The sequence below is a fragment of the Thunnus maccoyii genome, chromosome 2, assembly GCF_910596095.1.
Source record: "Thunnus maccoyii chromosome 2, fThuMac1.1, whole genome shotgun sequence".
Taxonomy (NCBI): domain Eukaryota; kingdom Metazoa; phylum Chordata; class Actinopteri; order Scombriformes; family Scombridae; genus Thunnus; species Thunnus maccoyii.
The window spans coordinates 13,607,813-13,633,479 of NC_056534.1; the positions used below are offsets into that span (position 1 = coordinate 13,607,813).

General features: G+C 39.5%; 1 protein-coding gene across 4 annotated transcripts in view; it reads right to left on the reverse strand.

Annotated features, from left to right (window-relative positions):
* dclk2a (doublecortin-like kinase 2a) overlaps window positions 1–25,667 on the reverse strand; it is a 47,826-nt gene that overhangs the window by 8,632 nt on the left and 13,527 nt on the right. For 3 of the 4 annotated variants that reach the window (XM_042388292.1, XM_042388309.1, XM_042388317.1), the window contains exons 3-8: window positions 10,440–10,569; window positions 6,876–6,971; window positions 6,240–6,290; window positions 3,417–3,505; window positions 1,610–1,697; window positions 1,068–1,173 (exon numbers count right to left, since the gene is read on the reverse strand). In XM_042388292.1, the coding sequence (XP_042244226.1) occupies window positions 1,068–1,173; window positions 1,610–1,697; window positions 3,417–3,505; window positions 6,240–6,290; window positions 6,876–6,971; window positions 10,440–10,569 (560 nt within the window). The remainder of the gene's footprint in view (window positions 1–1,067; window positions 1,174–1,609; window positions 1,698–3,416; window positions 3,506–6,239; window positions 6,291–6,875; window positions 6,972–10,439; window positions 10,570–25,667) is intronic. The other variant, XM_042388300.1, reaches the window with a different exon arrangement.

Sequence of the window (25,667 nt, forward strand, 5' to 3'; positions counted from 1 at the left end):
ACAATATTAAAAAAACAGCTTTGCAAATGTTGTATGTTGAAGAAAATGCATTTAACACGTTTGTTCGACCTGTGTTTGTTTACAAGAAAACTCCATTGGAAAAGGCACTCTATGCATTTAATACATCTAACTCAATTTACTCATAAAATGAAAATGAAAGTCTGGAGTTTTTATGTGTACCAGGCTGGGATAGAGGGTCTAATGAAGAGATGCTTTTGAGTTGTATGGGAATTGTAGGATCCAGCTATTTTGGAGCTTGACCCACACTAGACACTAAAAGTAAGGATATATTGGCCTCTGCTACTTCACCTTTTATTTGTCTCCTGTGACTTAACTTTTCGTAAGTGCAATACTAAATCACTGGACACAGTTCTCCTTCAAAGGACCAGTGTGCAGGATTTAGTGGCATCTAGTAGTAAGGTTGCAGATAGCAACCCCTCACCCTCACCCCTCCAATTCAAGCATGTAGGAAAACCTACAGTGGCCATGAAACTTGTGAAAAACATAAAAGGCCCTTTCTAGAGCCATTGTTTGGTTTGTCCGTTCTGGGCTACTGTAGAAACATGGCGGACCCACTCATATCTAGATATAAAGGGCTCATCCTAAGATCATAAGGTAAGGACACAACAAGACACAACAATTCTTATTTTCAGGTGATTATACTATCATCAAACACATTTATGAATATTATATTCCATCTCTGCCAAGTCTGTTCCACTACCGATGCCACTAAATTCTACACACTGCACCTTTAAGTACACTCTAGGAAAGTGCATCAGACCGTGAGAAAACCCCCTTGATAGGTGTCTTCTCATCATCATCCCTCCTGTCTGCCTGGGCAGTGTGTTGACTCAGAGATTAAAAGGCTAATGAAGTGAATTCACCGCTGGATTATTTCTGTCTCCACAATGCCTGTCACCAGGACTTAAAAACCCTGATGGAGCAGTTACTGCACGTGATGCCTGTCTCATTAAGCTGGCAGCAAGGCACACTGCTGTGCTATTACTGCAGACAGCTGCCGACTGTGCATTAAACATTTCCAGCCTAAATGAATGTGTTTCGCATACCTCTCAATACACTCCTTGACCACAGCGAAGTTGCCATCTCCGATGACCTTGCCAATTTTGTATTTTTCCAAGATGTTTGATGCAGGAAGGTAGCGGTTGCCGTTCACTGCAGGACAAGGGTTACAACAGTAAACAAACAAACCTTGGTGAGCTTTGTAGGATCTCAATCAATTCTCAGACTGAATTAAGGGACCACATGCTGGCACTGAGAGGCACAGTGGTCTCTACTACTCTACTAGAGAACTGAGAAGTAATATTTTGTACACACACACACACACACACACAGCCCTAAAATAATTTAGTTAAGTATCTGCTCACACAGCACTGAGATATTTCACACTTATCGTTCACACGAGGCTTACTCTTTACCACTTTTGTTGGGTAAGCAAATTCTGTAATCTGCCCTGATGGCACAAGATGAGGAGCGTTTCAGATAGTCAATGTCATTTCCATATGATAGAGGGTGAGGGAGTCCTTGCAATACTGTTGTTGTAGGCAAATGACTCAGGGAGGAGAGGAGAGGAGAGGAGAGGAGGACGTACCCTCTGGACTCAGTCGATTGGTTTGTTCCTGGTGGTTGCTCAACGAGCCATTGACATTTGAGGAAGAGATGTGGTGTGACGGAGGGATCTGCAGGATGCAAAAAGGAACAAAAATAGAGATGAGTGCTTGGCTTGAAACAAAACCTGTGAACGAGTCACCATGGCAACTTAAGCACCCACAACCATGCCATACATGGATAAAACATAGATGGTTTATTATTGGTGGGTCATTTTTTTTTATAGTGGCAAAGACATTTTGTTACATAAAAATGCGTCAGATGACACAAAAAGAAAACATTGTGCTCACGAAATATCATTTAGTAAGCTACATTGTGTCACTGCCCATCCATGTATTTAAAAAAACTGAAGTTATATTTTAAAAATTTTCAACTCTTTAAAAAATTCTTAAACTATAAAATCTACTTGTGTATAAATGCTATGGTGAGATATTCTATGAGGCATGCTTGTTACAAACATAAAACTTTTTAACAGCCTGCACATTAAACCTGAAATAAACATATTATTATTTGAATAGTGAGCTGGGTCTAAAATAGCTTGCCCTTCAAAAAAGGTACAAGGTGTCACTACAGGAGTAGATCTCCTCCACATCCACTTATCATCACTGCACATAAAACCATTAACGCTCCAAATGAATGATTCATCTGTTAAGAGTGTCATTTCTGCTGCAGCACCAGCACTGGCATTCTCAACACCTTATGGCTATATTTTTGAAATGTCAGCCATATGTACTGCCAGCATTAAAATCAATCTTTTCCATTATGTGCAGTAGTGGTCATGTACCTTTACTGCATCATCATGCACTGTCAGGATGTATTATTTAATCTAAAAGGGTAACCCTCTAGACTAAAGTAGAAAGTGGGACAGCCTCAAGGTCTCCTTTACAGCAGGATACATAAAAAAGCTTTTTCCTATAAGTAACTTCTTTTTGTGGCTTTAGTTTACTTGACCACTTCCATAACTTTTTTAGTGAGAAAGAGTGAGAGAGAGTGACAAACTTTGTCATTGATATGTTATTTTGCTTCCATATTTTATTCATTTATCTTTTCTAAAAATGTTACTTTACTCAGCATCATTGCTAGTAAATTTTAATGCTGTCACTAAATCATAAAAATCTAATATCCTGCCAAATTAATGTGGATGGATAAGTCTATGACTCGGCTTAGAGAGGAACGGTGGCTCTCTGGAGGAGGTTTGCCAGTTGGCTGGAGCAGTTAGACAGCTCTGTAGTTTGGGACTAACACGCGGCTTACAGAAGAATCCATCAATAAATCAGATTAGTATCTCAAACTCTACTAAAAACACGTCATAGAGATACAACATCAGCTGTACATACTTGTACATGGTCACTGACTTGATGACTTGACATAGATTTGTTTCATCAATTTGTGGCAAGTAGGTCGATACAATCTTCCCTCTTCCCCCCTCCTTTAAAATCTAGTACAAGCTTGTAATTCATAATAAGAAGCAACCATTTACTATATGACCCCACCTTGACTCACTCAGGTTATAACATGGGGTCTTTAAGGCAAACCTGCACTGTAAAGAGTGAGCCATTAAAGCTGTGGTGAGTAAAGGTCTGATACTGACGTTCAGCAGGAGAACATATTTCTTTTGCCCTTTCATGTGTCAATCATATGTATTATGAGACTGATTAACAATGTGAATGCATACATACAGTATGCATATACTATACTAATATAGAAATTGTGTGTGTTGAGTACAGCTGCCAGTTTTGAGTGCACAACATCTACAGTATATGTGACATGCATTTGATATACTTTCTTACCTTAAAATTAGAGATGGGTCTGGGGCTGGTGGGAGAAGGAGTGGACGACTTGGTTGACTTTGGGGTTGAGATCTGGCTGACACCATTTACTGTATGGAGAGAGCAAGAGAATGAGTCATTCTGATATTTTTTATAAGGTTTATTTAGATAAAATCGGATAAAACCGCTTGCCATTGGGCACCATCTTTTCTGCTACCAAGTAATCTACAATATCGCATTTCTAACTCAACTTCAACAATGCATCCAGGACTGACTACTGGTGCATACTGAGAAAAACATCCCACACTGGGTAGTGTTTTTGTTAGATGCAACTGGCTGTTAATACTCAAACTCACACATTCACGTTTAGCACGTTGGAGATTCTGCTGATGTAGAGATATTGACATCGCCATTTACAATAGCATATGTTACAATAGCATTTCTTTCTTTCTTTCTTTCTTTCTTTTTTAACAGCTGCTGGTTTCTTAGTGAGTTTTTAGGTACTTCTTGTACTTTACTTGCAGGTAGCACAGGTGTCACAGTTGAAGAGTATATTACTTTCATTCCCTGTAGATAAGGCACATTAGCATGTCTTCATCTGCAGGTCTAAACTGGTGCCGCTGCTAGTTTTCTTGCCAACTGTTGAGCACATGTTGATATAATGCATGCCTAAAATGCTTTGGTTAATCATACTGTACATAACAAGAATGTTATTGTAAGTATTCTATTACACTACAAGCTGACTTTCTCATGTACTGTATGAGGCTTTAGTGTGTAGCACAAGGTGCACAGGCACACAGCAGGGATGAGAGCTTCTATTGTTTGAGTGAATCACTCTCACAAGAACAGATTTTTCTGCCTCCTGCTCACTTGGTTTCTGGCACAAATACAGAGACATAATGCGTCAAACTTTAACTCAAAGTCTCTTCATCTGCATTTACCCAGCTGAGCTGAGGAAAATCATTTCACACTGCCTACAGGCTACGTCTTTGTACTGCTGGTTCAGAATTGTATGCGTTTCTTCATTGAGTCATTCAGAGTTCACCTGTCTTCTGGGTATTTATCTTGTCTTCTTAAAGGAACTTCCAAATCAATATTTGAGAAGACTACTGAAACATACAACATGACATTAGTTTTTCATGTTTTAAAAGTATACTTTTACTTCTGAGCACCTACAGATGTAGAGAGATGAGATATAACTGTTCAGTGAGAGCAGGATTTAATTAGCACAGTTGAAGAGTGACTCTAATCAGTTCATGGCTTTGAATCAATGGATTCTGCAGCAGCTGGTTCTCAGATTAGATACATGTATATAGTACTGTACGTGACATCCTGTGTTGTAGTCTGGATCAGCCATTCACCTCCAAGCAGAAGGACAGGCAAAACAAAAAAGTGTCTCTGTTTGGATACAATGCTCATTTAAAATCAAAAAATAGAATTAATGGATAGATCATGGATGAAAAAAATGTGGACAAAAACCTTTACTATTCTTGCCACGCAGTTTAAGAATTTAATTCTGGCCTGGGTGTGGTACCTCAAGAAAGGCCATGTTACCCAACTCGAAAACCTTTTAAGACTTCTCTCAGCATCTCTAATGCTGCATTCATGCAATGTTGGTATAATGGGAAGAAAAGGAAAATATCTCCTTCTTCCGTCTTGGGAGAGTTTTTGCACTGTTTCAAGATACAAACAGGTGACAAATTAAAGGAAAAACTGGTACAGGTCTGAATACTTGACCCCTACAGTGAGGGGATCTGGTGGCTCTGTTACACTGTGGGGGGTATTTTGCTGGCATGTTTTGGGTCCATTTGTCCCCTTAGAGGGAATTCAGGCCTGTATTGGTTTTTCCTTTAATTTGTCACCCGTCTGTAGTTCCCCCCACTGCTACGTGCCAATTAGTCACACCATTTAAATCAACTTAACTTTAGTTGTGTTACAGATTTGTGGCAGTTCGTTAAATTAAACCAGATACAAACAATATATGACTATTTATGTATTAGAGTTAATATCAGACTTTAATTAGATGTAATTGGATGTAATTGGTAATACGGTGGCTTTTACTAACCATTTTACCACAGGGTTGTTGACAGCGGGAGACCATCTGTAACTGTCAAAAATTCCCGATATCTCTGACACAAAATTACAATAAGAGGTTGATGTGAAAGGTTTTTCTCACTTAAATTCATGGTCTGAACAATTATGATGTGAGCTCTAACTTACATTATCACACTTTGCTCAACGTTCAACAGTTAACATGCTAATAATATATGTGATTGTATGTAATTTAATATGGAATGTTTCATGTTAGCATGTAACATTTAGCATGTTAACATGCATGCAGTTAGCTAACAACAACAGTTAATATTTAGCATGTAAGTGTAACATGCTCATGTTTAGCATATTAGCATGCTATGTTCACATCCATCTAAGTCTAAGTAGAAAAACTGTCTAAGTATTGAGAATGAAAGCAATTTTGTCAAAAGTTTTAGGTTTCCAGTCAAGAAGAACTGCTGGACAGCTAGAAATTTGACCCATTAGTAACGCTACAAAAGGTCTGGTTAACCAACATTTGAGGAGCATGTATGTCAGTGGTAAAATTTTCAGTCTTGTTGTTAAGATATTTCACTCTGGTCCATGTTGGACTGACAGACCAACTCATCCACTGACTGACATAGTGGCATCTCTCACCCCATCAGCCTTTATTCACAAGAGAAGAGGGGAACCCTAAAGCTGCAAGAACCTTGTTATACTCATTTTATCTTAATTACCAGAGCAGAAGGATATGGCAGGTGGTTGCTAAGGCAAACAGTTTGAGACCAGATTGGGTTGAGATAATGGACTCACCTGGGGATTTGATTGGAGACTGACTGGTGGAGTAGTGGACTGGACGCCTTGCTGGGTGTGAGAAAGAAAAAGATGAGACAGTAATATAAGAGAATAATAAAAGTCAGGCAGATAACTACTGTAATCACATAACAACATACTGTGAAACAGGCTAAACTTTAAATGGAATGCTAACACTGCAGTCACTGCCACTCCAAACAGTCTGGCAAACTATCAAAATCTTCCTCTTTAAATCTGACGTGATGGCTTGTAGAACATCAGCTACTCAGCATAATGTTACCTTTCCACAATGCACCACACAAATTGCTTAGTCACCCATCACAACTGCTGGTGAGGTAGTGACGGTTTAGGATGAGGCTGCCAAATAAAAAGGCTATTACTCAGTCTGCCAGCAAGAAGTATACTTACAATATCATTTTGGTGCCACATAAATGGGATTTTTCTTATGTAAAATGAAATCATTTCACACTTATACCCTGATTATTTGCAAGATTTGACCTTTCAGATTTTCTATTTATGGTTAGGCTACATATTTGTATTTTTATATATGTATGTACATCTAGTAATCTCACAGGGCTATTACAGGCAGAGTCACAGAGTTTCTTAGCTCTTTGTGTGCACAGTCATGTGTCATACCTGCACCAGGGGACTTGCTGCGTCGTGAAGGCCCAGGGCTCTTAGTCCGATTCGGAGTGGCAGAGCGGCTGTATGATGACTTCAGTACTCTGCATTCTGGAGAAACAACACACTCAGGGTCACCATCGCATATATTAACCTTCCTCTATCAACAAACCTGTCTTCTAAAAAACGAATTTATGTGGCAATATTATTCTCAACAAGCTGCTCTGCCAGGGATATGGTCCTAGCAATGTTATTTAGAAAGGGTGATTTTTATGACTGCTGGTGACACTTGATTATGGCAAAAAAAAAGGCAGCAAAAAACACAAGCAAACAGTGGTTAGTCAAAACAGATTAAAAAGCGCAACAGAACAGATAAACCATCTTATATCAGGTTCTAGTCGGGGATGAGCTTCAGTACCAGTGAAAAGTTTGGACAAATTTGTGTTCAAACTTTTCACTGGTTCTGTTCATCATCATTTTCACACTGTTTTATGGCTGAGTATCATATGAAATGTTTTGATACTTGTGCGAGTAAAATACCTAACATTTCTGAACAGACACCAAACAACAACCTATTTTTCATTTTACAAATATAAGACAAAGTTCTCTGATATTGTCTGGACCCAAAGAGATTTACAAATATTGATGTAAACCATCTTGTTAAAGATGCATAAATAAGAATACAAATCAGACCAAGCGAATTTCAATGGTATTTGAGAGTTTTCCATTGCCTGTTATAAAAAGACACATTCTGGGCATCAAAGAATTACCGAAAGTAGTACATAGCCTTAATTTAAACTTAGCAAAAAACAAACTGTACCGTACAATATAATGTCCTAAAAAACTGGCAAAAAAATGTGACACATCTGACACTGCCAAAAAGCCTAGACAATTCTGAGAATACTTTTTGCACTTAATAGTACAATTTACATGACTATGAAGCATTCTGTTGTGAATTTCTGGTGGCTTTGTCGAGATATAAAGTTGAATTTCAACTGACTTAAAACATTTGAGGATAAAGTATCTTGTCTGGTATAGAGCCTGACTACATCAGGCAGTTAAACTCTTTCTGCACCTACAGTTAATGAGGTTTGTAGAAGCTGATTGAAATAAATGATAAAGGGTTAATTTAAAACAAGTGTTTAGCCAAAGTTACACTTGCAGTATAATCTCTAACGATTTGCAGATCCACAATACTAAATACACAGTAAGCTATTCATAAGTAATACACTTTATTCGGGCCTAGAGCTGTGTCTGTCCTATAAAGCAAACAGGAAGCAATTCTTTTGTTTTCCTCTGGAACATCTAAGCTAAATTATTACTACAAACTATGAACAGAATGATGGTTGGTTTTTATGGCGTTTGCTGCATGCCACAGCTGATTTTGTGGTGTTGCTGTGTAGTTGTGTTTAGTAACAGCTGATGTTGTAATAAAGCTTGTGGTAAAGCATGTCAGGGTTGTGGTAATGAGGGTGGGGGCGGTGAGAGGTGTAATATAATGACAAACACATGAAAAAAACACGCCCACGCAGCATTTCGAGTGTGTTCCCCACACTATTTATCTCTAGATACATATTTCACTCACTGATTAAAGGAGATCTCAGTAAGGCACAATTCTTTTCATGGTGTACACATGCGAAACACCAACAAACCAAATCTTTTTATTGGACAAATCCTGAAGTCAGAACATTTATATATTTAAAACCTTTAGTCCAAAATGAATAACTTGAACATATGTTTGAGGGTCCAGGTGAGAATGCATATAAATTCAGTTCTGTTTCCTTAATTGCCTCTTCTGATTAGTGATGGGCAAAAACGAACGAACAAATCCTTTTGAACGAATCTTTTTAGTGTCCGGTATGTACTGGGTCAGCCTGTCGAACGTACCGAGTGCTCATGAATCCTGGACTTTTCCCCACTCATACCGCCCACACCCACTCACTGTTATCGTAGGGTACTGCACACACTGCCTGCCCGCCTGCTACGGTGGTGCAGTTGCTCAAAACATGAACGAGCACCAATGAATGAGCGGGAATCATTGTCTCGAACGAGAACATCAGTGAGTGACTCAAGTCGAGACAGCCTGGCAGCTACTCACTGAGCGAGATCAAATGAACCGTTCTCTCGAACTAGGACGTATGAGTGAACGAGAAGCGATTCAGTCGACTCGAGTCGAGACAGACGGCAGGTTAAATTGAACGAGACTGAACGAACTGCTGCTCTCTTGAACTAGGAGGTCTGCTACCTGCCCCTCAAAAAGACCGACAGATCGTTGGTCAGTGTCACATCACATTTCTGTAACATCGTATCGAGCTTATATAGCCTTCTAACATACAAGTGGGATGCTGAATCAATGCATTTAAATTAATATTTTATCTTTATTAATGTAAACTTATACATGATGACTGGTAATGCACTGAAGAGAAATCTTGTGGGGCAGGCAGCACTAGCTGTTGAATGTGCATGTACTATAACAGAGTGTCACGGAGAAACTGACGGCACATTTTGCAAAAAGTATCAAAACTCGGAAGGTTCGATACATTTACATGTATCAACTCGAAGGAACCGATACTGTGAAAAGAATCGCTCCGCCCATCACTTCTGATTACACTGATGCAACTTTAATTTTTATACCTTTTTGCATTATCTATTATGCAGACCATTTTTTTACCATTTTTTAGTAGAGTGTGTACTGGACCTATTTTGCAAAAGGAAGAGCAGCTTCTGTACCTTCTGCAGTGAGTACAGTGTGCCTTTTTTGTTCTTTAAAGACCTAATTCTTAAAAGTGGAGCACAGGAGTGTAAGTGGAACGAAAGTTCCAACTATCTCTGAATACCACCAATGCACCATCATTCATCCTGAGCACACAGTGTGCATGTGTGTGTTAGGATGTGCCTCCTGTTGTTAGCTAACCTGACAAAACTGCAAAAAGAAAAAAAAAAGAAAATTAAACAGGATGTCAATACTTTGGACTGTGACTAAAATAAACCCTTTTTCCTTCCCGTGAGGTTGTCCAATCTTGGCTGAGGTTCTACATAGCTGTGACAGTGAATGGATCTGCTGGTTTAACGAGGTCATATCCTGCCTGTGTGCTCTCAAACTTTCAGTGGCTTTTCAGCAGGAGAAAGAGGTGATATCCAACAGAGGATGTGTATTACATCATATGTACACCACATGCGGTACAGGACATGAACACAATGGCATTCACAGAGATGGGCTGGGTTGAAGTTTCAGTCAGACACAAAGAATGCAACATCTTTTCCTCATTTGACAGCATAATGTGTGTGTGGAAATGGGTAGTGCCTATGCTTTTCTGTTGCTGATGGGCTCTTGGCTATTAAAAATACTGTAGTAAAATGAAAATTGTCACTTTCCACAATTAAAATGCCAATAATCTGGATTAAATAGGTAAAAGAATCATACAATACTCACACAAACCCCATTTCCTGCTGTCAAATTACAAAAGGGAAAGAGCATTGCAAGCACTTGTGAGAAAGGAATGGTGAGGAAGGACACCAGGACTAACAAACACACACAAACATGGAGACGGATGTTTAGTTAGTCTTAGGCAGGCCTACCAGTCATAAAGGCTGTGGAAGCCTTACCACTGTGATCCAACACAAAGTCATCCTGGGCATAACGGTACTTCTCTGGGCCGCACGCTATAAACACATCATCATCCCCAAAGAAGTCCTGTAGGCAGATGATCTGGGAGAAGATGGGTGAACAGAAAAGATAGATTAAATACATGAAGATTATATTGAGGATGTAGTAACTGTTGTGATGTTCGGAGGCAGTTGTAGAAGAAGTATTTGCATCCTCTACATAAGTAAAAGCAGCAACACAACATTGTTAAAATAGTTTATTACAAGTAAAAGTTCAACATTCAAATTAAAAATATTCAACTATAACCAGCAAAATGTACATGAAAGCCATTGGAGGTACATTTAAAAAAAAAAAATTATAGCATCCTTTAAATTACTTTAAAGACACACATTTTTATATTTACAAAAATGTGACAATCCTGGCCATTTTTTCTGTGATCCAAGGTTGGAATCATGCTACTGTACTTTTTTAATAGTACCACTGGGGGGTGCCGCATTAAGAAGCTTTCAAACTTTACAAAAAAGGGCGTTTAGTATCAAAACTTACTCATTATGTCAGATGGCCCTTTCAAGTTCAAGTTAGTGAAGCATTAACAAGTAAGCAGTATTTCAGTGTTTTAGGGGTTCATTTAAACTACCATAAACTGTATACTGTCCAGTAGTTTAACCGATCATGATGCATCCTCCTTTTTGGGCTTGAAAGTTCATTCTTCAACTTGGAAACAAGCAGTTGACAAAACAACCTAAACTCAAGATCCACTTTCTCACTTGTTCTGGCCCAATGAGGTAATCATGAGGAGGCTGACCTAATGACATAGTCAAAAGCAAACAAGCCAGTTAATGGACCTTGAATTGGGATTGTTTTGTCAACAGCTGTTTCCAAGGAAAAGAATGAACTGTCAAGCTAAAAAGGTCCTAGAAGTGCACAGAAACATGACAAGTTTGAACATCTACATTTCCATGGCAAATGAGCAAACTCAATCTGCTGATGAGGGCATATGTGATATGGTCGAAAGCTCCAGTACAAGAAAGTGAAGCAGACCTTGTGATGAGATTGTTTTGTGATTTTACATGTTTTCAGGGTTTCTGCCAGAAAAGGCCTGGCAGGAGGATGAGGCTGAGGAGTGAAATTGTCACTAAAATCAGAATAGCTGATGCACCTTAAAGAGGTCCACCTTAAGTAAGACTGGGCCAAAGTTAGCTTCGGGGCTAACCCACTTTACTTCAGCCGGGTGGCAAGCAAGACACGGGAACCTGGCTTGGGTCTTGAGGAGTTGTAACATTTATTCACTGACAAATAGTCTAAACTCTTATTCAAGTACAGTACTTCAAGATTTTATTGTAGTATAGTAATTGAGTAAATGTACTTAGTTACTTTTCACTTTTGTTCAGGGGAGAAGTATTATGGTATTTGTATACTGTATATACCATATTTATATTGTCAATCCGAGAAATAACACCCCACTAAAGCCTTTTAAGTTACAGATTTGGTTCACCAGCATTCCTCCTGTCAGGCATGCCGGTTACATTATTTTACATGACCCTTCTGACTTTCAGGCATTTCACTGTACATGTTTCAGGAGTGAATGTATGAGGGTGGTATTTTTGGATTAAAATAAAATAATTGCTTCATTCCGCTGTAATGAGGACAAACCCTTTCTTTAATTCCACAAGGAGACAAGGTTGGTGTTGTTCCAGACTTTTGGATCCGCAGAGCTAGCCTTTCACCTCTCATAGTGGGGGTGACAGAATGGAGGCTGTCTGGACCAAGCACTGGTGCTCTCAATCTCCTGAGAGACCGATAGCTGACAATATAACAAAATTAACAACAGGATACAAAGACACTTAAATGACCCTTGGGTCATGTTAACCAAAGAACACAAGTCAAGAGAACTCCACATTCACATGGACAAAGACTTGAGTTACGAAACTGAAATGCATTTTTCAAATCAAAACAAGGAATAATTACCAGGATTATACAAGTAACGACACACACACTTTTTCTTTCTCTCTTACCTCCTGACGGGGCTGAGATAAGACAACTGCCAGACCTGCCATAAATTAGAGTGTACATTCCTGAGTTGAACTACCACCATTATGTTCCTTTCTTTGAGCCAAAGTTTGAATTAATGTTAATTAAATGTCAATCATTCATGAACCAGCTAGTATTACTCAGCAAAAGTTTTCTTGTAAGATGGTCCACCTCCAATGTATGATATAAAACGAATGAATTAGCCATTCATAGATTTAATGCAATAGTTACTGTGTGACCATACTGCTTTCTATTGACTGTGGATAGACTACGTATATAGATATGTTGTGTAAGACTGCATTTTATTTTTATTGCGTGAGCAAATTAGTGTTGTTTAACCTCTGTGCAGCTGTTAGTAGTATTAGAATCACCTTGACAATTTCACAAATTTCATGCTGGATGAGATGCTGAAATGAGAACTGCTGTTAAACCATGTGTTTTCTGAATATATGTACACACAATACAGTATGACATACAATTTTATCACAATTGAGTTCACAATTGTAGTGAAGGACTGAAGCATGTGAATTTTTGCATGTAAAACTCAATTGAAACAATTCCTTAGAGTCAGGAAATATAAGCCACGATTTTAGTTACAGAAGATAAGCAGCTATTTTAGTTAGGAGTTCCAAACCACGTTTTCTCTTTAGAACAAAAGAATTAATATTCATAAGAGGTTTTGGCGCCGAGCGTTTTCCCCATGCCCAAAACATGGCAAAAAACCCTGCCTGTTATTGTAAGTCGATAAAAGGAACTGACAGCCTTATTTCACCAGGCTGGTCCTCATCTGAACTCACCAAACTCTGCTATAGTTTATCTTAATTTTTCTAGACATCTCTATTCATTTTTGTTTCCTTGCCTTAAGTATGTGTGCATTTTAAGGTTTTTCTAAATCAAGCCTCAGTGCACCTCAGTATCAAACTGAAGGAACAGTTTATTTTTGTACCATAATAAGTCTTGCATTTTTAAAAAATTTTTTTTTAGCATTTTGAAGTTTTGTCGTCCAGCCAACAGAACTGCTACTACTCAACAAGTAGAGTTCGGAAAGTTAGTGTAGCACAACAGCTCTATTTGACTTCAGCCACAAATCATCAGAGACTGTACTGCCTGCCCACATCTGACTGCCTCACAGAACCGTGCCAGCGGTGCATCGGCCGCAGACTTCAGTTCCATCGACCTGGAGTGAGACCACCTGGTCGGCTAGGAGTCTCTGCTGTCAGACCCTCGTTGCTCGGCGACCAACTGCATCCACAGAGTTGCCTGGGAGTGTAGCCAACACTGGAGGTGCCTTTGTGGCGATGCCCTGCAGGCAAACGGCTTGCACCTCTCTGGTAGGCCATGTGAGTGAACCGAGCACTGCACAAAACTTTGGAACCAGCTGAAACGGCTAATCTCTGCAAGACGTTCCAACAAATAGGCGTATTCCACATCTTTCTATGATACGAGTTGATGTTGAATAGAAATAATTCCCTTAGAGGAGTTGATAATTTTCCCTAGTGTCCCACCGCCCTTTGATAACTCTGAGTCACATACTTCACTTCACCATCTTCCACTAAGTGATCAGTTTCTCTCATCATTTAAAGATCTTTTCTTAATTTGTTTGAGTCAGGGTTTTTTTTTTATGTCCTCAGAAGTTATCTGTGTGTGTTCTTGAAAGCAGAAGACAGAGGTCACTGTATCAAAAAGAATAACAATCTCTGGTTATGAAACTGCTTAAATTGATATTTATTTTCCCTCTAATGGGGGTGGTGCCCTAAACTGTAACAAGTGCAAAGATTTGATTTCTAAAAGTAGTAATATCGCTACACCATGCAGACAGATAATTGAAACAAGCCGATATCTGCGTGATGTGTGTGGTAGGGTGAGTTTGTGACTGTGTATGTGTTTTAGTGCAGAGACACATGGCAAGACACAATGTCAAGGTCAATGCACCCCAGCATCCACAGTACTGCAGTGTCAATGCAGAGTCATGGGAGGAAAGCAGTACAGTTAGCGTTTGTGCTGCAGGGTGATTTGTCTTGCTTTTTCTACTCTGTCTCACACTGTGATCGTCATTTTCTCTGCAGCTCTGAGCTCTTTTTCTTTTACACCTACCACCCACCCTTGGAGACGGCAATGGGAGTTACTTTTAAACTACAGCAAGTTGTGCCCACACACACACACACACACAGTCGTGTTTCCATCACTTCAGAGGACTTTACATTAACTTACATTAATCTCTAGGAGACTTATCCTAACCTTAACCATAACCACCACATGTCAAACCCGAACCCTAACTCTAACCTTAACATAACCCTAAAATTACCTTAACCCTAACCAAGTCTTCACCCTAAAATGAATGATTTATGTTAAGAGGACTTGCTTTTTGTCCCCATAAAGGAGGCAAGTCCTCACAACATGAGAAATACTTGGAATACACACACACACAGATTATCCCTCTGCCCTCTGTTGCTGTAGGTGGACAAGGAGGAAGACAAAGGAGGCAAAAGATCTGTTCATTATCTCACCCCCCACATGCTCACCCACACACTGGCAGGCATATGTATGTACATGATCGCATACACACACACACACACACACACACACACACACACACACTCACACACAGTAAGTAAGAGGAGGAGTACAGGATGGCTGAAGATTGTGGGCAGATGGATCCTCTGGGGGAGATTGGGGGCTGACACAGTGGGGGAAAGTGTGCATTTTGTGTGTGTGAAGGGTGGGTATTAGAAGAACTGGAAAAGGCAAATGGCTACTGAGGAGCACAAACCATCACCTCAGTAGAAAGAAAAGGCAGAGAGGGCTGTGGGAAGAGAAAACAGAAGAGGAGTGGGAGGACTCTGAGGACTAAAATAGCAGAAGTAGAGTATTTAACACCACAAATATACTGTATAACATACAGGAGGCCTGAGTTACACTTCCATTAATAATAAATAAGACACTTCACATGACACTTCTGCATGTCCTACATTCAGACAACATGAATTAAAAATGAAACAAGATTCGGTATCCATAACATTCTCATAAATAATCAAAAACAGTATTTCACGGCCATAACATGCCCTCTTTTGTCTAATCTTTGACAGATGACTTTGAAACAAACGAAAAGATCAATGAAAGTAAAAGAGGTGTGTTCGTAATATGTGTTCATACTGGGCTGTGGCAAATTATCAAAAGGTTTGACATAGCTGGAGTGAATGCCATTCTTTAGATGAGTTCGCACTGTGGAACTTGGCAGCTGAGCGCTACGCCATACTGTCAGGGCACAGGTGTTAAAATCACCATAGCAACAGCCCACAGGGATAGTCCGATGTATGTGTCAAAAATTCATTGAGGGCGTAGTGAAAGCTATCATGGTGAGAGACTAGTACATGTAGTACATGTGGATAATATATAATATTCGTATTGACACATCAGCTTTTCCAGTGACCACACTTTCCTGTAATTATGTATTTTTCCATTTACCCTGAGGACTGAACGTGTTTGGAGCTCTCTGAGTACAAGTTTGAGGACAACGTGAGTCAGCAACACTGGGACTGCTGAGGTGAGCACTGTCCCCCTGCCAGAGAAATCACCAGCTGTGATGACATAAGCAGATAGAGGACCTTGGTGACAGGTGTAGCCATGTGACGTTATTTGACAACCACATGCAGTCTCTGCATTTTCATATCTGCACTTTTTTTTTTAAGATATATTTTTGGGCATTTTTTGCCTTTAATGGAAAGCTGATATAGACAAACAGACAGGAAACAAGGGAAGAGAGGGGGTATTACATGCAACAAGAGTCCCTAGCTGGAGTCAAACCAAGGAAATGGTGGTTATGTCGCATTCACAGTAACCACTTGGCTACCAGGGTGCTTTATTTTTTGTTCTGCACTTAACAAATGGTGGCAGATTCACTGACATAAATTACCTCACATTCATTTGAGTTCCAATTTGAATCCATGCTCCAACAGGCTTTGCCAAGTTAGCTTTCTTTTTTGTACTAGCACCCCCTACAGCAACAGGCTTATTGTGAACAAAATTTTTTTTTGAGAAGGCTGTTTTCTGATTTACTTCCACTCCAACACACACCTCTCTCTCTGCAAGACTAGCACGTCTCTAGCCTGTGATAAAGTACGCTTCAGCTGGCCTGTGACACCCTGGGGAATACAGGGAAATGGAGACAAATGTTTTCCTGTACTGTATGGACGCAGCTTTAAAGATGCAAAGATGAAAGGAGGTCGTGGTTGAGAAAATATGTTAAACGACATGACAATTTATCTTAGATGCATAAAGTTGTACCACTTACAGGTTAGTGTGACCATATTTAAATAAAGAAAACAACAATTGAACAAATGTGTTTTTTGTTTATTTTGTTCATTTTTAATTTCTGAACTTATAATATTAGGTGAAGTAATTTTGTTTTGCTGACCCCCACTGGTTTAAATTCTCACCTTGCTGCAGTGATGTAGATGTGTTCTGCAGGGTTTGCCAGTACACCGTGACATCACTTTTAGGTGCGGTTACAGGTACAACACAGCACACTTCTGACCACACCTAACCAAACTTGTCAGTGATTATGGTGTGGCTACAGGAAGAACAGACTTGAAACTTTCAACCAGAGAGGGCAGTGAAACACTCTTTCTTAGTCTTACTCTTGAAAGTCAACAATTTCTGACTTTGGTGTCCTCCAGAGATAATATCAAAAAAGACACTGCGGCAGGCAACTCATAGATCCAAGCCCTGATATTAATGAGCTAAAAGGAACACGTAGACTGCATCCATTTTAACTGGGATTGTCTCATTTTTCTACAGAAGCCAATTTGAAAGAGGTTATAATCACATAAAAAAAACTGACACATGGTGGTTCTGCAAGGCACTTATGCCATGCATACTGGAAGCTGATCGGCATCAGGTTACTTTTAGTCAACAAACACTTTTATGAAGACCATGAGGTGGTGTTTATAATCTGTTAAACTCCCACTCGGTCCAAATGTTGCCACTACTTGTTAAGATTTGATCTGATGATTTCTCCCTCTATCGCCTGCATTTCTAGTTTCTTTTTGCCGTACCCAACAACAGCATATATGGTCTTGAAAGGCACATAACCATTTATGCAATAAATGACCCTAAATCCTCTGACATAAATGTCTCTGACAGAAAGATTCAGCAGATACTAACTAAATATGATGCTGCTGTTATCTAAAACCTCCAAGTAACTTGAAGAATAAATAAACTTAATGGGGTATTTTTCTTAAAAACAAGTACAAAACATTACAGCAGATTATTTGGAGCAAAGGAGGAGGGGTAAAGGACTGTATGAATGTCAGATTGCATCGTCCATGTTTCTCTTTGCTCTTGTCAACCATTGCCAGGATAAACAGCCAATGGCACTCCATCGCCAGCGCTGTCCTGTTATGGCCTGTCTCGGCCAATCAGTGAAGTGAACTGTTTGCAGGGTTCTGTATTGGCTGGGTGACGTATCTTGAGGGTAAACTGAAGTTCGCCCTCCAAAATGCGACACCCCCCCCACCTCCCCCCACCCCCTCGTATGTCTGACCTTCTCTTGCTCTCACCATCCGTCTGTGTCCTCTGTCTTGCCTGCTGTACTTTCTGCCCTGCTAAGCTTGACAACAGAGGAAGTACAGGCCAAGGGCTTAAATTGTGTTTGTGGGCATATGAAACTATCAAAAAGAAACTATTTATCAGACCAAACACAAATCCTAACCTTGGCTGGACTTACCAAAGTCATATACTACTACAAACTACTTCAAGAGAAGAAGAAATGGGTAAAAAATGTAAAACATTATAACTTAATGTGAATTATAACAAAACGTTTTAACAAATCTAAGTGAGTGGCTTCAATTTTTAGGACATTAATGCAAACGGAAACATCTATCATCCAAAAATATTCACAACATACACAATATCAATACACTTGCACCTAGTTTTTAAAAGGGAAAAACTATCTTCACTTGCTCTTTAATTTGGGCTTTTTTCCTCACAAAAACAAATGCCACAAAACAGCAGATGCTGAGTATTTAGGACACTGGAAAAGGCTGTGAATAGCTGAAAAGGAGACACACAAGGAAGTGGAGGCTCCTCTTGTGTTGACTGACACAATGATCCCTGTAATCACTGGGTACCATCAGCCCCATTTAATCTCCAAACCCCTCATTGTTGCTCATTACTGTGAGCCAAAAGAAGGTGGGTGGAGTCCTGAGGAGACAAAAAGATCAAAATCTCTGCTTCTTGCCTTGAGGAATGTCACCCTACATAGGACTCCCACAGTTGCAAAGGAAATAACCCTTCATGGTAAACTAGTTATGCATTCTTTTCACACGCTTTAACTCTCACTTCAGCTGTTACTTACTTGAGAACATACAGATAACTAGATGCCCATTAAGTTTGTCAGGGCGATGCTTAAGCTCAAACCAACCAGGTTATTAACTCTGTTTGAACTCTTACTCACAGACAGAGGCAGCTTCCTGAGACTGTTTAAGTCCTCTGGATTAGACCACTAATTCTCAGGCACGTGTAACAGTCAAGACAAGGCGTCTGTACAGAAATGGGCAATGAGAAATCTTAAGCCCATCATTAGCTCACTGCTGTGGATTTGCTACATTAGCCATATTAACCATTAGCTACTAAATACCCTGTTTAATAAATTCAAGTTGAGTTCAAAATCTCTTGAATAATAAGCTTTTCAGTGCAATCCTTAGTATGAACTGGTTCCTTTACACTGGTATGTAAAGGAACCAGAAGAAGAAACATGATATACAAGCATGCAGGATTTCATTAATTCATGAGGGACATTTTATCTGGAGATACTGAAAGCAAAAGAAGCATAAAGTGAAATTGTAGACCAATTTAGGGAAACTCTAAGGGCAGTACAGTGAACAGCAGCCAGTGGCTGCTTGGCCTGTCACACATTACACAACTGTCTGGCTCCCCCTCTCTCTTCACAAGTCATATTCACACAGAGAAGACTTTACAGTACATAACCTCAGGCTGTCTGTACATGAGTGCAGAGCTCTTTAAACTCAAATTGAGTTGTGCAAGAAGGAATGGAGGGGACAACCTAAACCTGCACACATAACTTTTAGGCCAAATGAGCCTCAGTAGATCCATTTAATCATTTAGAAACTGAGACTAAAGACATAATTGCTGAGGTGCTAAGAGACACACATTAGATGCATAAAATGTTTGTTTTTGTTACCAATTAATGTAATCCTCAGTCTCCAATTAAAACCCAACAATACATATATATATATAATTAATATTAGAGTATATTATCGTGGCAATATTTATATAGTTAAATAAATAAAGGATAAAAATAAAAACTGCCCACTAGCATAAACATCAACACCCTTAATCCAGGAGTTACACCTCAAGTCAACTAAAAGAAGAGACACTGTTTGATGTGCAAATGAATCTCCTCCATCAGAATCAGATGCTCACTACAGTTGTCAGGTTCACTTAGATGTAAAGCTCAGAATCTGCCCTATGCAAAAAAATAAATAAATAATAAAAAAAAAAATCATCACATCAATCTTCCAAACTTGCTGAGGCAATCTGGGTTTTCTTGCATGATTAAACTCAAGCAGACAAACAATGAAGTGTTTGGGCTGTGGGGGGGTTTGGACGCACGCTAACCATATCATGATGTCAACTCTCCTGGTGGGAGAGTGAAAAGCTTGCTGAAAAGAATGGATGAGAGCCAGGCTTGGACAAACAAAACAAAACAAGTGGTTGAGATCACACAATAGAGCATAATAGATGCCCTCCCCGTCTTTGGCCTCCACACGTTCTGCACAGCTGACAGCCTCGTGGCCCCTGACACCACAGCTCTCTGTCGTCTGCCGGCTTTTTGTTTTCCTGTTTGTCAATGTGGGGTGTCACGCCAGCACTTGTGAAACATGGAACAGGCACTTTTGCTTTTATAAATACAAGGAAGGACTATGGAAGAGCACTAACAGAGAGTGTGTGTTTATAAACCATCTGCCAGGACCAGAGAGAGGAGATCTGGATTTGTGGGTTTCCGTCTCCAAAGGCCAAACAGCAGCCCCATTATGGCAAGCCTTAATCTTTTTGACTTGTAATAATTTAGTCTTTCACTTTTAAGCTTGTATTCTGCCAAGTTTATTTTTTTTTATGGCCAAAAATCAGAAGTTTGTCTTAGAGCACTTTGCAGCCTATACAATATGTGGCACCCTCCACCCTTAGATCCCCAAGTCGGATTAAAAAAAAAAAAAATCTTATTTGATTGAATAACAAGTAAAATGTAATATAAAGTACACTGAGGCGGAGGAAGTGTTACATGTAGTAATTTTAGTGTATGACACTGTTTTTTCTTGTAGGAATTCAGTACATAAGAGCATGATTCCTCAGTGAGTCCAGAATAAACAATAGCTCATCGCTGAAGATAATGGAGAATATTCCTGGTTGGATGGTGTCACGTCACTGGTGTCAGATGGTGCTGTATGCTAATGACAGCACAGAACAATAGGTGGGGATGCAAATTTCATGGCTGTTGACCTAAATGGCAGTGTTTAATCCAGACCTGGCCCTGAAAACAGCTCATGCCTGACAATCAGTTGGAGCCCTTGTGTGGCCTTGCCTCTAGCTATTTAGAGAGGGACACCGTCTTACTAATCTGTCCGTAACTGCCAGCATGTTTCATTGTCCTGTCAGGATGGTATGCAAATGACATGATATTATCCACATCAGTATGACAACAGGGTGAGCAGAAGTCAGACACCTTAATGAATGTACGGTAAACCCTTTTACAGTGGGCACAAGACAGCAGAGCAGCACGTCCCTGTTAACACATGTACTGTGAGACCTGTGTGGGTTTAGAGTATTGGGGCCAGGAGGCCATCATCATTAGGAGCGTGTCATTTGAGATGATGCCACAGTCCATCAATGTCATGCTCACCAGCATCCACCTCCCTCTCACAGCTCTTCTCCTCTTAAGATATATTCACAAAGCTGCTGAGGGCAACTCTCAGTAAGGAATGTGGAGAACTTTTAATCTAAGAGAACAAGCAGGATTGAGCTCGTTATGAAGGAGCTCATGATATTTAATGAAAAAGCGTCCTTATCACGTCCATAGGTTGCAGGTCCATGTCTCCACAATGCTGGGAAGTACAAGTACAATTGCCACAATCACAAAAACTGTACAGTTTTTTTGTTACAAATTTCTCTGCAATTTAAAAAGAAAAACAAAGGTGAACTTAATTAGAAACAAGCATATAGTCAACTGAGGTTCTAGTTGTGGATTGAGGTGCGGCGTGAGGTGCCTACAGCCGCTGTTGGCCACCTCATGACATCCTGTCAGGCCAGGATCTCAAACAGCAGCCTCGACCACTGGAGGACAAGTACATCATGAGCTGAATTATGTCTAAAAGAATATGTGGTAGCTTCCATTAAAAAACATCATCTTTTGATGGCACAATTATTTGGACATGGGTCTATAACACCAACTACACCAGGGATTGTGTAGTAATCAATCTTTAATTGAGAGTCCTTTAACTTTTCTCTTCATCTGCGTGTTCCAGAGTGAAGTGAGGGACAGAAATGACTATAAATGTGTTTTGTTCATAACTGATATAGCTAAAGGGAAAGTTAAAGAGCAAAAGGCTCAACTATTAGAGCAGTACATTCAAATAAAAGAGAATGTCGTCAATTTATAGCTTCATACCGATAGAAAATAAGATACATAAGAAAATGCATCGGCTGTTTATATGAGGAGTCTGTTGGGAGTTGTCCCAGTCTGTCTGCCTGCCTGCTGCTCCTACCCACAGCATGGCATTGAATTCTTTGTACCATGATAAACTGCTGCAGCGCTGAGACCTGTGAGTGACCTTCAACTTTTGTTATGCACACTGTATGAATGCAGGAGCACTAATGCACTTGCTTTCAAGCATTTCAGTACAAAACACTGACAAGACTGTGTGATAAGCTAGAAGAAAGACAAAATGAAACCATCAATTTGCTTTATGTAATTGAAACAGCATGACTTTCTTTCATAAACCAACATTTATAATATAGGTTTTTCCAGACATACAGTATTTATCTTGGAGGAAACATCGCCTAAACTACTGCAAAGATCTAAACAAAAAAGAAGGCCTTTCATCAGAGTGGATTGTCCAATTATCTGTGCTGAGTCCAATTTCCTCTCCCTGTACCTAGCTTGCTGTGTGTACTGAAAAGGCCTTTAAAGATTTCTGCGAGATGAGCATATCAGCCCTTACAGCTCAGCAGTCTAAATGGTCCAGGTCTGCTTCCAGCCCCTGGTTAATGGACAGACTGACTGTCATCCTGATAACATCACTGGGTGAAAAGGATCGTGAAAGGCAAACGCAGTTCTGTATTTTAATCCATTTTCCATGCACACTGTTGTTTGCGGATAATTTTGGAAAGAGAAAGAAGAATGTACAACTTACATACATTTTTAGCCATTACAGAGAAGAGATCCAAGCTACTGTATACAGTAGCTCTATGCTGTCTCCAAAATATACCAGTTTATACTAAAATACATGTAATAATGTCAGTCATATTCTATAATGTAAATCTACTGTAATACACACATAAAATACAAGAATGCAAGAATTCAGTATGATTAGCAGTAACAAAAGTTAGTAACTACTTAATCTAAACTCCTTATGAGAGAGAAATATTTTAAGGTACAATGATTTGCAAGATTCAGTGAGACAGAAAGGACAGCATGGATATTGATTGCTACAGCTAGAACAAGCACAGGTTAACACAATCTTTTTTTAAAATTTGTTATTAGTTCTGACAGCAATGACATATGCGATGAACTGAATCTAATAAATGTTTGTACAGGAGGCTACATGTAGAATAGTGGCCTATACCTTTGAACATTTGGCTCTTAAATGATAACAGGAAGTGTTTGATTTACAATAAATATAATGGAAATAAATGAAAGTGAAAGAAACCAATGTTGGGTGTACACAACTGGGAAACTATTAACAATAAAAATACTGTGGATAAGTACTTGTGTGAGTTGTTGAATTATAGTTTTCTTAATCCATTTGACTGTATTTAATTCCTAATGTGTTATTTTTTTATTCAACATTGCAAGTTATGTTTTGCCCTCAGTCTTTGCGAATGTCAGATCAAAGTTAATACTCGTTGGTTCAACTGTACCCCCCACTGAATATTTATCCATGGAAAAATGGGACTTCCGCTTATCACTATGCACCACATTGATCACTAATATTTCAATAGTAGTACCACACACTGACTTTTGTTCCTCGCTTAATGTGTATCAGGGTCACCGAGGACTGAAGGTTACATTAGGCAAAAGGCAGAGAAGAAGCCCTGGACTGGACCCAAACACCATTTCCCAAATGGACTGATGTAAGAAGAGAGGCCACTAAATGGTCGATGATTGTCCTCAATTATCTGTTCATAGACTTCCTCTTGAGAGGGATTTTCATAAGGCTAAGACAGTTAGAAGAGTTTGTGTTCTAATGACCAACCAGAGAAAATAAACAGGCCAGTAGATGTTTCATCTTTGTATTAAACAAATCTGTCAAATACACAGTGTCCTCAAAAAGGAGAGCTACGATGATGAGTTGATTAATCGATTAGTTGATCAGTAAAACATTAATTTTGACAAATCAAATAACAATTTTTCTAAGTAAAAATGTTAAAAATTTGCTGGTTGCAGCTTCTGAAATGTGAGGATTTCAAGCTTTTCTGTGACATACACAATAGTAAACCGAATATGTTTAGATTTTCTGTTGATCTGACAAAACAAGGCATTTGAAGACATCACCTTGAGCTCTAAAAATGTATATATTATATGTATTTTTCACTCATTTTCTGACATCTTTTAAACAAGACACTTAGTTGAGAAAATAATCAGCAGATGAATCGATAATGAAAAGAATCGTTAGTTGCAGTCCTGCCAGAAAGACATAATCTAAACTCCTGAATCATGCAACGAAGGGTGAATATAAAACATATTTTCTTGTAATTATGTCAAACAGAAGTGGTTGTCAGCTGCTCTGCACAGTGGGATAAATAATCAAGTGGTGAGAAGGGGGGTTGGGGGTTGGGAACAAAGCCCAATGACAATTCACACTCTCTACCATCCTCTACCTTTCCCCTCACTTTTCCTGGTCAGACTCTCATCTGAGCACATTAACAAGTCTTAATGAGAAATGTAGATGGGACAGTTGCTGCCTGCTGGCAGTGGTCAGAGCTCTCGTCTATGATCTATCATAGTGGAGGATAAAGAAAGCCATGAAGAAAGATGCTGATTCTCACACTCCCAGCCCAGGTCTAAACATACAGAGTCAAGGTGCCTGTACGCCTGTAAAGCAGCAGAAGAACTAATACTTTGTATCAGTCACAGATAACCAATTGAGGAAAAAATAAATGCTGAATACTTTCACTCTCAATGGGTCTACTGTATAAAGTAAAAAGTAAAGTAATAAACTAAAGAAAATCCTGAAAACATACAGTATTTGGCCAAACTTTCTGGTTGTATTGACTGTGCAACAGACTTCTCCTCTGTGCCATCAGTTCTATGGTCTATGGTATAAAAAAAAGAAAACATTGCATGTACTGGACTGCTAACTGTTCCCCAAATTAATGAATGCATCAATTAAACAATAACAAATAGGGAAATCCTTTTTTCTGCTTGCCCAGTCAGCTTTGAGATGTAAAACAGGGTTTTCTCTCAAAAGCAGCAGCTGATTCTGCTGGCCCTGATAACCAAGATCTTTGATATTCAGTCTGAAGAGCAGCATCCAACTGAGGAGGGAGAGTGGACAGAGAAGTACTGTGTAGTACTTACTCACACATCCACATCCATGAGCACACATACACACACACACACCTGACAGCTGCACTTTAACGCTCCCTTCCAGCTTATAGGTCTAATTATCCGGTGGTGGCCAGGGCCCCAGTGGGGGGCCTCTGAGTGCATGTGTGTGATGCTGATGTGTGTGTATGTGTGCATGCATCAGTGGGAGGGGGCTGCAGCGCCTGCAGACCGGGTGGCTGGGACCTGTGATTTGATTTTGGAGGAGCAGATGGTAGGCTGCTGCTGGAAGGCATTCTACATGTGTGTGTGTATGTGTGTGTGAGTGACAAGTGAAGAGCCTTTCTTTCTGGGACTGAAACCTTAAGCTCTTTATAGAATCTAC